This window comes from Pseudophryne corroboree, assembly GCF_028390025.1.
Source record: "Pseudophryne corroboree isolate aPseCor3 chromosome 3 unlocalized genomic scaffold, aPseCor3.hap2 SUPER_3_unloc_89, whole genome shotgun sequence".
NCBI lineage: Eukaryota > Metazoa > Chordata > Amphibia > Anura > Myobatrachidae > Pseudophryne > Pseudophryne corroboree.
In genome coordinates, this window is record NW_026967584.1 from 115,090 (window position 1) to 128,458 (window position 13,369).

Below are 13,369 nucleotides of genomic sequence, written 5' to 3' on the forward strand. Positions count from 1 at the left end.
GACATTTCTCTGATCCATCAGCTCATATGACTGACGTTATTGTTCATCTAGAATCTCCAATTCATACGATATGTTCCCCATCCATTGTTTTACATTGGTGCTGACATAGGACTTGGCGAGTGACTATATCTCCATTTATACTTCATGGTTAGTTACCAGTACAAGAGGTAGAGATATATCTAAGTCTTATTATAATATTACATTTGTTATTGTGAGTGTTCTCAGGAGCGTGGACACAATGATAGTCTGAGACACAATATTATAAAGCCTTCAGTAAAAGTTATGTTTTATTATACACACACATTTACAATTAAATGTCCCAGAGAGTCATCTTCTCCAATTGTTTACAAGATTAATATTGTTACAGAAAATGTCACATTTCCATAATGTATTTTATTTCCAGCAGATGGACACACACTCAGGAATATCTCAGAAGGACATCTAATGTTATCCCCGGATTGTGACATAAAAGATAATGACAGTAGACAGGATTCTCCAGGAGCTACTCCCATTACCCCAATGATACATCCAGCTCTATCAGCTGATCCCCCTGATCCTGGAGAATGTTCTCCTGATCACTCTGATATTGGTGCATCTGTTACAGCTCTGACAGTAGATACAGTGTTTCCCTGTTCTGTAGATGCCAAATGTTTTACACAGAACACAAAACTTATTACCCATCAGCCAGCTAAGGCAGGTGAGAGGCCATTTCCATGTTCTGAGTGTGGGAAATGTTTTACACAGAAATCAGGTCTTGTTACACATCAGAGAAGACACACAGGTGATAGGCCATTTCCATGCTCTGAGTGTGGGAAATGTTTTATCTGGAAATCAGAACTTGTTAAACATCAGCGAAGTCACACAGGTGAGAATCCATTTCCATGTTCTGAGTGTGGGAAATGTTTTACATACAAATCACATCTTGTTATACATCAGAGAAGGCACACAGGTGAGAGGCCATTTTCTTGCTCTGAGTGCGGGAAATGTTTTACCTGGAAATCACAACTTGTTACACATCAGCGAAGTCACACAGGTGAGAATCTATTTCCATGTTCTGAGTGTGGGAGATGTTTTACAATCAAATCATGTCTTGTAAAACATAAGAGAATACATACTGGTGAGAAACCATATTCCTGTTCTGAGTGTGGGAAATGGTTTACATACAAAACTACTCTTGATGCACATAAGAGAAGTCACACAGGTACATCACCATTTCCATGTTCTGAGTGTGGGAAATATTTTGCACAGAAATCACAACTTGCTAGACATCAGAGAAGTCACACAGGTGAGAGGCCATTTCCATGTTCTGACTGTGGAAAATGTTTTGCACGGAAATCACACCTTGTTACACATCAGCAAAGTCACACAGGTCAGAAGCCATTTCCATGTCCTGAGTGTGGGAAATGGTTTGCACAGAAATCAGGTCTTGTTAAACATCAGAGAAGTCACACAGGTGAGAAGCCATTTCCATGTCCTGAGTGTGGGAAATGTTTTGCACGGAAATCAGATCTTGTTATACATAACAGAAGTCACACAGGGGAGAATCCAATTTCTTGCTCTGTGTGTGGGAAATTGTTTGCACAGAAATCAGATCTTGTTAAACATCAGAGAAGTCACACAGGTGAGAAGCCTTTTTCTTGCTCTGAGTGCGCAAAATGTTATACTCGGAAATCATATCTTATTATACATATGAGAAGTCACACAGGTGAGAGGCCGTTTCCATGTTCTGAGTGTGAGAAATGTTTTGCACACAAATCAGATCTTGTTATACATAACAGAAGTCACACAGGGGAGTATCCAATTTCTTGCTCTGAGTGTGGGAAATGTTTTAAACGGAAATCAGAACTTGTTATACATCAGAGAAGTCACACAGGTGAGAAGCCATTTCCATGTTCTGAGTGTGAAAAATGTTTTGCACTCAAATCAACTCTTGTTAGACATCAGCAAAGTCACACAGGTGAGAAGCCATTTTCTTGCTCTGAGTGTGGGAAATGTTTTGCACACAAATCACATCTTGTTAGACATCACAAAAGTCACACAGGTGAGAGGCCATTTCTTTACTCTGAGAAATAAATCAGCTCTTGTTGCACACAATAGACCACTCAGGTGAGGAGCCATTTTAATCTTCTGGAGTATAGTTATCATTGCCATGCATTGTTCTTCAAGGTTCTTATCCTATCTCCTATGCTTTTTGCAATATACATGCTACCGCAGGGTGAAATAATCAGATGCCATGTCCTCATCTACCACTGCTATGCAGATGACCTGTCTCTTGCTCCGGGTAACCCAGTACCAATCCTAAATGGTTGTGTAGCTGAGCTCCAGGTGTGGGTGATGCCAGTTGGCTGTGATTCAGTTCTGGTGAAACATGTCCTTCTGATAGAAGCTCACCAACAAAGGGCAGGGCTACAGCTCAGCTTTGTTACCAACCAGACTTATGCTTATGTGTTCAGAGTTACAAAATGCTGATCATGTGCGGAATATTGGTGTCCTGGAAGGCGGAGTGACACTTAGACATCAGTTATCAGCCACAATCAGATCCTCATCTGAGGAACATAGCCAGACTCCAGCACTTATTTCCCTCAGAAGATCTACCTACAGTCACACATAGACTACTGCAATGTCCTCTACCTGGGTCTCCCAGCCCAGCAAAAGAATTGCACCGCTTGTAGCTTGTACAGAATGCAGCAGCCAGGCTGTTACCTAACCAGCCCGTTCCTCCCACATAACACCCATTCTCTGCTCCCTTCACCGGCTGCCTGTAAGATGGTGACTCTGTGCCTAATTCAGGTTGGATTGCAGTGTGCGATCCAAATGGAATTATTGAGGAAAAAGTTGCGGGCTCATCCTGCGCATGCACCTGCATTTTCTGTCGAGGGGCCGCAGAAAATGCGATTGCCTGTCAGGCAGACGCAGTCATGGGTGGGCGGGCAATGCTCCATTTCCAGGAAGGAGACTGATCCGTGTGGCGCGAACGAAGGGCAGAGGCAGACAAACAGGCATGATCACGGTGGCTGTGTGACATCACATGCAGCCACCATGATTGAGAAGAATGCGGCAGGCCTCCTGAAGGTGCAGCTATGATGCGGCAGCAGGAGGCTTCACTAACTTCTACGATGAAGTAGAAATTGTGAGGCAATCGCATTTTCTGCTTCATCAGGTGTGAGGCGGCGGTCAGCATGCTAGGTGGCCTTGCCCTGTGATGGGCGGCCCCCAGCGCGCTAGGTAAAGGATTGCTAATTCTGCTGATTAGCAGCATCTGCAATCCTTACTGAATTAGGCCCGCTATTAAATAATCTTACGGACTCTCCCAGCCTTGCATGACCATGGTACCAGAAGCAGCTTCTGCCTCCGTACTGCCCTTGTTTCTTCCATCTGTTGATGAAGGACTGTTAGCAGTACCATAAATTCCCAAGCAGTGCTTAGATGTCGGGGAGACAGGGTGGGTGGCAGTAGTGCAGTAGCGGGGGCTGCTGGAGGCAGTGTCTAAGTGGTAATATTGTCCCCAAGCAGCGCTGAGGAGGGAGACAGGGCAGGGGGTAGTAGTGGGAGCTGCTGGAGGCAGTGTCTATGTGGGTAAACGTCCCCAAGCAGTGCTGAGGTGTCAGAGCGGGGAGACAGTGCAAGTGGCAGTAGTGGGGGAGACACGGGGTGGATGGCAGTAGTGGGGGGAGATGGCGGTGGCAGTATGTGGTTAAACAAGATGGGTAACAGTAGTGGGGGGAGACAGGACGGTGGCAGTAGGTGGCTAAACAAGGTGAGTAGCAGTAGTGGGGGGAGGCGGTGGCAGTAGTGGTGGGGAGACAGGGCGGGTGGAGACAGGGTGTGTGGTCACAGTGCAGTACCAGGGGATGCTGGAGGCAGTAAAGTAGGGGCGAGACGTGGCAGTATTGGGGGAGACAGGGCGGTGGCAATAGTGGGGGGAGACAGCAGATGAAGTTGGGGGTGACGGCGGTGGCAGTAGGGGCGAAGGGCTATTGGGGGGAGATAAGGCAGGGCAGTAGTGGGGAGAGATGGTGGTTGGCAGTAGTGGGGGGGAGACAGGGCGGTGGCAGTAGTGGAAGGAGACAGGGCGAGTGGCAGTAGTGGGGGGAGACAAGGTGGTGGCAGTACTGTGGAGGAGACAGGGCTGATGGCCACAGTGCAATACCAGGGGCTGGTGGAGGCAGTAAAGAGGTGTATGGGTCCCGCACAGAACCAGTTGATAATTAGACTTAATGATTATGCTTCCTTATTTCTAATTAATCCCTTATATGTGTTACTGTTATTTGCTGTGTCAGCCTTTATGTGTGTTCTGTGTAATAATCCTGAAAGTAGTGCTGCTACCGATCTCATATCATTTGTAGTAACTTGGAAAAGATGAGATATGAGGTGCACTGTGGAAGCTTATAGGGGGTTAATCAGAGATGAACGCAGATGTGACATCACGCAGCCCCCCCCCCCTCCTGGAAAATGGTCCCGGCCCACCCGCGTTCACCCCTCAGGGATGCGACCACAATGTGTGTGTGCACGGCCGCTGTGCATGTGCATTTTGCCACCACCGGGTAAACTGCTGCGGGCCACTATTGCGGATGGGTCTGAATGACCCCCATAGGCTGTTGTGCAGAGTAAAGTATTTTTTAAGTTTAAAATATAGACAAAAATATGTGTATTAAAGATGTGAAATAAAGTCGTTTAAAAGCAAAAGATTTCCGGTGCAATTTTGGCTATGTCTGATTTTGACAGCTCATTTGAATAGTGGGATGATATTACGGGGGGAAGGAGGGGTCTCTGTGTAATTAAATAGTTTTATAATTTGTTGGCTTTAAATAAATTGTCTGTTCAAATGTTCTGTTGTTTTTACTTTGTGATAAACTGTTTTTAAAGTAAACCGATGGACAATAAGTCAGTTGCGCAGTTTCCTCAATGTTACGCTACGTGTAGCGCCACTTAGCGTACCTTTTGAGCGTTGTGATGCTCTCGTAACACCTTGGTGAATATATATGGCTACAGCAATACACACTTAAACCTTAGTATAGTGTCGGAAGCGTCCCTGACGCTTCGCCAGATTAACAAAATAACTTGTTTGGATTAAAGGTGCAACCCAATAACCATATACACTGCTCAAATAACACATCCTAGATCTGAACGAATGAAATATTCTTATTAAATACTTTGTTCTTTACATAGTTGAATGTGTTGACAACAAAATCACACAAAAATTATCAATGGAAATCATATTTATTAACCCATGAAGGTCTGGATTTGGAGTCACACTCAAAATTAAAGTGGAAAACCACACTACAGGCTGATCCAACTTTGATGTAATGTCCTTAAAACAAGTCAAAATGAGTCTCAGTCGTGTGTGTGGCCTCCACGTGCCTGTATGACCTCCCTACAACCCACACAAGTGGCTCAGCTGGTGCAGCTCATCCAGGATGGCACATCAATGTGAGCTGAGGCAAGAAGGTTTGCTGTGTCTGTCAGCGTAGTGTCCAGAGCATGGAGGCGCTTCCAGGAGACAGGCCAGTACATCAGGAGACGTGGAGGAGGCCGTAGGAGGGCAACAACCCAGCAGCAGGACCGCTACCTCCGCCTTTGTGCAAGGAGGAACAGGAGGAGCACTGCCAGAGCCCTGCAAAATGACCTCCAGCAAGCCACAAATGTGCATGTGTCTACTCAAACAATTAGAAACAGATTCCATGAGGGTGGTATGAGGGCCCGACGTCCACAGGTGGGTCTTGTGGTTACAGCCCAACACCGTGCAGGACGTTTGGCATTTGCCAGAGAACACCAAGATTGGCAAATTTGCCACTGGGCCCTGTGCTCTTCACAGATGAAAGCAGGTTTTCACTGAGCACATGTGACAGAGTCTGGAGACACCAAGGAGAACGTTCTGCTGCCTGCAGCATCCTCCAGCATGACTGGTTTGGCAGTGGGTGGTGTGGGGTGGCATTTCTTTGGAGGGCCGCACAGCCCTCCATGTGCTCACCAGAGGTAGCCTGACTGCCATTCGGTACCAAGATGAGATCCTCAGACCCCTTGTGAGACCATATGCTGGTGCGGTTGGCCCTGGGTTCCTCCTAATGCAAGGCAATGCTAGACCTCATGTGGCTGGAGTGTGTTAGCAGTTCTTGCAAGACAAAGGCATTGATGCTATGGACTGGCCCGCCCATTCCCCAGACCTGAATCCAATTGAACACATCTGGGACACCACGATGCACCACAGACTGTCCAGGAGTGGCGGATGCTTTAGTCCAGGTCTGGGAGGAGATCCCTCAGGAGACCATCTGCCACCTCATCAGGAGCATGCCCAGGCGTTGTAGGGAGGTCATACAGGCACGTGGAGGCCACACACACTACTGAGCCTCATTTTGACTTGTTTTAAGGACATTACATCAAAGTTGGATCAGCCTGTAGTGTGTTTTTCCACTTTAATTTTGTGTGACTCCAGATCCAGACCTCCATGGGTTAATAAATTTGATTTCCATTGATAATTTCTCTTACATCCTAGAGGATGCTGGGGACTCCGTAAGGACCATGGGGATAGACAGGCTCCGCAGGAGACATGGGCACTTTAAGATAGACTTTAGGATTTGGGTGTGCACTGGCTCCTCCCTCTATGCCCCTCCTCCAGACCTCAGTTGATTACTGTGCCCAGAGGAGACTGGGTGCTTTTCAGAGAGCTCTCCTGAGTTTTCTGACAGAAAGTATTTTGTTAGGTTTTTTATTTTCAGGGATCCTGCTGGCAACAGACTCCCTGCATCGAGGGACTCAGGGGAGAGAAGCAGCCCTACTTCTGTGACTTGAAAGGCTCTGCTTCTTAGGCTACTGGACACCATTAGCTCCAGAGGGATCGGTACGCAGGTCTTCCTCACCGTCCGTCCCGGAGCCGCGCCGCCGTCCTCCTCACAGAGCCTGAAGGTAGAAGCCACGTGAGTATGAGAAGTTAGAAGACATCAGAGGCAGCAGAAGACTTCACTGTTCTTCACTGAGGTAACGCACAGCAGTGTAGCTGTGCGCCATTGCTCCCATTCACCTCACATACTTTGTCACTGTAAGGGTGCAGGGCGCAGGGGGGGGGGGGGGGGGCGCCCAGGGCAGCAAATTAACCTCTCCTGGCAAAAGATGGGTATATACAGCTGGCCACTGTATATACCTACGAACCCCCGCCAAAGTTTTGTAATTTAGAGTGGGACAGAAGCCCGCCGCCGAGGGGGCGGAGCTTCTCCCTCAGCACTCACCAGCGCCAGTTTTTTCTCCACAGCACCACTGAGAGGAAGCTCCCCAGACTCTCCCCTGCTTAGATCACGGTGACAAGAGGGTTTTAAAGTAGAGGGGGGTGCACATAATTGGCGCATTGAGTATAAAAGCGCTATCTGGGTAAACATACATATTGTGTTTTTGTCCTGGGTTATTACAGCGCTGGGTGTATGCTGGCATACTCTCTCTCTGTCTCTCCTAAGGGCCTTGTGGGGGAACTGTCCTCAGATAAGAGGGTTCCCTGAGTGTGTGGTGTGTCGGTACGTGTGTCGACATGTCTGAGGTAGAAGACTTTTTGAGGGAGGAGGAAGAGCAAATGAATGTGGTGTCGCTGCCGACGGCGCCGACACCTGACTGGATGGATATGTGGAATGTTTTAATGGCCAATGTAAATTTATTGCACAAAAGATTGGATAAAGCTGAAGCTAGGGAACAGTCAGGGAGTCAACCCATGCCTGTACCTATGTCGCAGGGACCTTCGGGGTCCCAAAAGCACCCACTATCCCAAATAGTTGACACGGATACCGACACGGAGTCTGACTCCAGTGTCGAATATGATGATGCAAAATTACAGCCAAAGGTGGCTAAAAGTATTCGATATATGATTATTGCAATAAAAGATGTTTTGCATATCACAGAGGAACCCCCTGTCCCTGACACGTGGGTACACATGTATAAAGGAAAGAAACCTGAGGTAACATTTCCCCCATCACATGAGCTGAACGAGTTATGTGAAAAAGCTTGGGAATCTTCAGATAAGGAACTGCAGATTCCCAAAAGGATTCTTATGGCGTATCCTTTCACGCCAACGGACAGGATACGGTGGGAATCATCCCCTAGGGTGGATAACGCTTTGACACGCTTGTCCAAAAAGGTATCGCTGCCTTCCCAAGATACGGCTACCCTCAGGGATCCTGCGGATCGCAAGCAGGAGGTTACCCTGAAGTCCATTTATACACATTCGGGTACCTTACTCAGACCGACTATTGCGTCGGCTTGGGTGTGTAGCGCTGTAGCAGCGTGGACAGATACCTTATCAGCGGATATTGATACCCTGGATAAGGATACCATTCTATTGACCCTAGGACATATAAAAGATGCTGTCTTATATATGAAAGATGCTCAAAGAGACATTGGTCTATTGGGTACTAGAATCAACGCTATGTCGATCTCTGCTAGACGAGTCCTTTAGACTCGGCAATGGACAGGTGATGCCCACTCAAAAAGGCATATGGAGGTTATACCTTACAGGGGTGAGGAATTGTTTGGGGAAGGTCTCTCGGACCTGGTCTCCACTGCTACGGCAGGTAAATCTAATTTCTCTGACGTCCTAGTGGATGCTGGGGACTCCGTAAGGACCATGGGGAATAGCGGCTCCGCAGGAGACTGGGCACAAATAGAAAGCTTTAGGACTACCTGGTGTGCACTGGCTCCTCCCCCTATGACCCTCCTCCAAGCCTCAGTTAGATTTTTGTGCCCGGCCGAGCTGGGTGCAATCTAGGGGGCTCTCCTGAGCGTCTTAGAAAGAAAGTTAGATTTAGGTTTTTTATTTTCAGTGAGACCTGCTGGCAACAGGCTCACTGCTACGAGGGACTTAGGGGAGAAGAAGCGAACTCACCTGCTTGCAGCCAGCTTGGGCTTCTTAGGCTACTGGACACCATTAGCTCCAGAGGGATCGAACACAGGCCCAGCCTCGGAGTCCGGTCCCAGAGCCGCGCCGCCGGCCCCCTTACAGAGCCAGAAGCAAGAAGAGGTCCAGAAAATCGGCGGCAGAAGACATCAGTCTTCATCAAGGTAGCACACAGCACTGCAGCTGTGCGCCATTGCTCCTCATGCACACCTCACACTGCGGTCACTGATGGGTGCAGGGCGCTGGGGGAGGGGGGGGGGCGCCCTGAGCAGCAATATTAACACCTTGGCTGGCAAAAATACATCATATATAGCCCCCAGGGCTATATGGGTGTATATTAACCCCTGACAGATTTTCCATAAAAGTGGGAGAAAAGTCAGCCGAAAAGGGGGCGGAGCTATCTCCTTCAGCACACTGGCGCCATTTTCCCTCACAGCTCTGCTGGAAGGACGTCTCCCTGACTCTCCCCTGCAGTCCTGCACTACAGAAAAGGGTAAAAAAGAGAGGGGGGTGCACTATTTAGGCGCAGTACTCATATCAGCAGCTATAGGGGAAAACACTTTATATAGTGATATCCCTGTGGTATATAGCGCTCTGGTGTGTGCTGGCATACTCTCCCTCTGTCTCCCCAAAGGGCTAGGTGGGGTCCTGTCCTCTATCAGAGCATTCCCGGTGTGTGTGCTGTGTGTCGGTACGGCTGTGTCGACATGTATGAAGAGGAAAGAGATGTGGAGGCGGAGCAATTGCCTGTAGTTGTGATGTCACCCCCTACGAGGTCGACACCTGAGTGGATGAGCTTATGGAAGGAATTACGTGAAAGTGTCAACTCTTTACATAAGAAGTTTGACGACATAGGACAGCCGGCTTCTCAGCTTGTGCCTGTCCAGGCGTCTCAAGGGCCATCAGGGGCTCTAAAACGCCCGTTACCTCAGATGGCAGATACAGACGTTGACACGGATACTGACTCCAGTGTCGACGACGAGGAGACAAATGTAACTTCCAGTAGGGCCACACGTTACATGATTGAGGCAATGAAAAATGTTTTACATATTTCTGATAATACAAGTACCACTAAAAAGGGTATTATGTTTGGTGAGAAAAAACTACCCGTAGTTTTTCCTGCATCTGAGGAATTAAATGAAGTGTGTGATGAAGCGTGGGTTTCTCCTGATAAGAAATTGATAATTCCTAAGAGATTATTGGCAGCGTACCCTTTCCCGCCAGAGGATAGGGCTCGTTGGAAAACACCCCCTAGGGTGGATAAGGCACTCACACGCTTGTCCAAACAGGTGGCGTTACCGTCTCCTGATACGGCCGCCCTTAAGGAACCTGCTGACAGAAAGCAGGAGAATATCCTAAAATGTATATACACACACACTGGTGTTATACAGACTCCCTGACAGAAAATATTGATACCCTGGATAGGGACAGTATATTACTGACTTTAGAGCATTTAAAAGATGCTTTTTTATACATGCGTGATCCGTGATGCACAGAGGGATATTTGCCGGCTGGCATCAAGAGTAAGTGCGCTGTCCATTTCCGCCAGGAGAGGGTTATGGACTCGGCAGTGGTCAGGTGATGCCGATTCTAAAAGGCATATGGAAGTATTGCCTTATAAAGGGGAGGAGTTATTTGGGGTAGGTCTTTTGGACCTGGTTTCCACGGCAACTGCTGGGAAATCAACGTTTTTACCCCAGGTTACCTCTCAGCAAAAGAAGACACCATATTATCATACGCAGTCCTTTCGGCCCCATAAGGGCAAGCGGGCGAAAGGCTCCTCTTTTCTGCCACGTGGCATAGGGAGAGGAAAAAAGCTGCAGCAAACAGCCAGTTCCCAGGAACAAAAGTCCTCCCCCGCTTCCGCCAAGTCCTCAGCATGACGCTGGGGCTCTACAGGCGGACTCGGGTACGGTGGGGGCCCGTCTCAAGAATTTCAGCACACAGTGCGCTCGCTCACAGGTAGATCCCTGGATCCTTCAGGTAGTATCCCAAGGGTATTTTTTGGGGGGGAGTTTGTTAGTGTGGGTCACTAGTGGACCTACCACTAAAAGAGGCTTAGTGTGTGGCGCACTCTTTTGAAATGATTATTGTATATTAAAATATTTCAGACTTTTATTTCCATATCTAAAAAATGATTGGCATCTCGAGCAGGAGTTCTATCCTATCTGATGGCCTGAAAGGTGCAAAAAGGAAGTTTTTTAATTTATTTTCTTTTTCTATGTCAGTGTAAGATTCATATTATCTGCCTATGGAATTAGATCATTAAACTGATACCAATTATCAATAAATTAATTGTTCAGACAGAACAAGAGAGAAAAAAAATGTGATTAAGTAAGCATTATGAAATATTAATAAAAATTAGTCAGTGCTAGTTTAGCTACTGCTGAGCTCTCTTGAGAGACTGTAAATAGCGCGCCCTTCAATAGAGGGAAAAATGAATGTATATCCCTATCCAATTAGCCCGTAACGGTTACCCAAGAAAAATATTACTTGTGCAAATACCAATCAAAGAAAATCCAAGTAACAAATAGAGAAAGCACGATGATTTACATGAGTGTTTTTGTAACATATGTGCACTCTTTACATCAGTCTACTGTTCAGGACTGGGGTAATAGTGTTAATGTAATTTGATACAATTTATTCATTCACCATTCTGCAACAGTGTATAGTAAATGAAACAAATCGTACTGGAGACCAGGTAATAGTTGCACTGTCTCAAGTATACTTGTCTGGAGAAAGAACAGAAAAGAACTATGGCACAAGTGAGAATTAAACATTCATATTATATCCTGTTCTAATAATTAATTGTTAATCCTTTCTCTTCAGGAAGAAAGGAAAAAAGGTAGTTTGCACCATTATTCAAATTCATTTAAAGACTGAAAAAATATCTGCTAAGTATAAGAGATTTAAACAATGTTGTAATTCATTGAGATCTTTCTCTGGGTCATAATTGAAGCTAATTGTCGGCACATGGGTTTACTATCAATTTATAAGTGCTCATAATAATTACACTCATGGGAGATAAATATATTAATTAGAAACACTATACCTTGAAGTTATTTACCTAATGTTTCCAAATAAATCCATAAGTAATAATTTGCGGTAAGTATATTATTATCATTTCATTACCAGGGTACAGACACCAAAGATGAAAAAAGAGTCCCAGGTGTGTGGAAACAGATTCCCTTTCTGCTTTTGTCCCATGTGCCGTTTTGGGCAGTGAATGGGAACAATGAGAGTGGGGAAGAGCCGTCCACCTGGGGCTGAAGGGAAAGAACAGTGCGGGCTGCTTCTACTGTCCACGCTTAGTGTCCCCCACCCCTGTTACTTGGGAGCATTGCAGGGGGGCCAAGATACCATGCAATGGATGAGAGGGCAGCCCTGAGTATCTGATCAGCGTTTGCCCGGAGTATAGTAAACACCCTTGTCACGTTCACCACTTCTAATGCCACTGCAAAATAGGATCTCTCCGCTCAGCAGTCTCAATGAGAGATGGACGTCGGTTCAGGTGATTGTGTATCAGTGTCCCGCTGTTCTATAAACGTTGCAAGAGCTGGACATCAAATCATGATTTTCCCTGTCTGGTGTGTCATGTGCGCCCATGTGTAATATTCATCAAGGGTGGAAATTCCCAGTGTCCTGTTACCGCTAAGGGTAACGTCTCTCTTTGGAGCTCGACGGGGAGAAGGACGCCGGGTCGGGTGATTCCCGTACCGCCTTGTTAAGTGTACGTCTGTGTCCCGCTGTTCAGTGGATGACGTACGTTTCACAAAAAAGCTTGATCACATCCGTAACGTCAAGGGGGCTGAGGTCTCATTTAAAGCCGAAGCTTATCGGCGTCATAATTGATTAATTAAATAATTGGTTCGATACCTATTTCTCTGACGTCCTAAGTGGATGCTGGGGACTCCGTCAGGACCATGGGGATTAGCGGCTCCGCAGGAGACAGGGCACAAAAGTAAAAGCTTTAGGACTAGGTGGTGTGCACTGGCTCCTCCCCCTATGACCCTCCTCCAAGCCTCAGTTAGGTTTTTGTGCCCGGCCGAGAAGGGTGCAATCTAGGTGGCTCTCAGCTGCTTAGAATAAAAGTTAGACTTAGGTTTTTTTATTTTGAGTGAGTCCTGCTGGCAACAGGCTCACTGCATCGTGGGACTAAGGGGAGAAGAAGCGAACTCACCTGCATGCAGAGTGGATTGGGCTTCTTAGCTACTGGACATTAGCTCCAGAGGGACGATCACAGGCCCAGCCATGGATGGGTCCCGGAGCCGCGCCGCCGGCCCCCTTACAGAGCCAGAAGAGTGAAGAGGTCCAGAAATCGGCGGCAGAAGGCATCTTGTCTTCAAGAAAGGTAGCGCACAGCACTGCAGCTGTGCGCCATTGCTCTCAGCACACTTCACACTCCGGTCACTGAGGGTGCAGGGCGCTGGGGGGGGGCGCCCTGAGACGCAATGAAAACACTATTTATGGCCAAAAATACATCACATATAGCTCCTG

At 47.2% G+C, this 13,369-nt stretch overlaps 1 protein-coding gene across 4 annotated transcripts in view; it reads left to right on the top strand.

The window, feature by feature from the left end:
* The window catches only part of LOC134984856 (oocyte zinc finger protein XlCOF6-like), a 96,348-nt gene that overhangs the window by 72,604 nt on the left and 10,375 nt on the right, over positions 1-13,369 (top strand). The window contains exon 6 of one of the 4 annotated variants that reach the window (XM_063950334.1): positions 404-3,905. The exons of 2 other annotated variants lie outside the window; for them this stretch is intronic. In XM_063950334.1, the coding sequence (XP_063806404.1) occupies positions 404-2,073 (1,670 nt within the window). In that variant the 3' untranslated portion in view covers positions 2,074-3,905. Of the gene's footprint in view, positions 1-403; positions 3,906-13,369 lie in introns of those variants that run through there. One more of the 4 variants, XM_063950335.1, reaches the window with a different exon arrangement.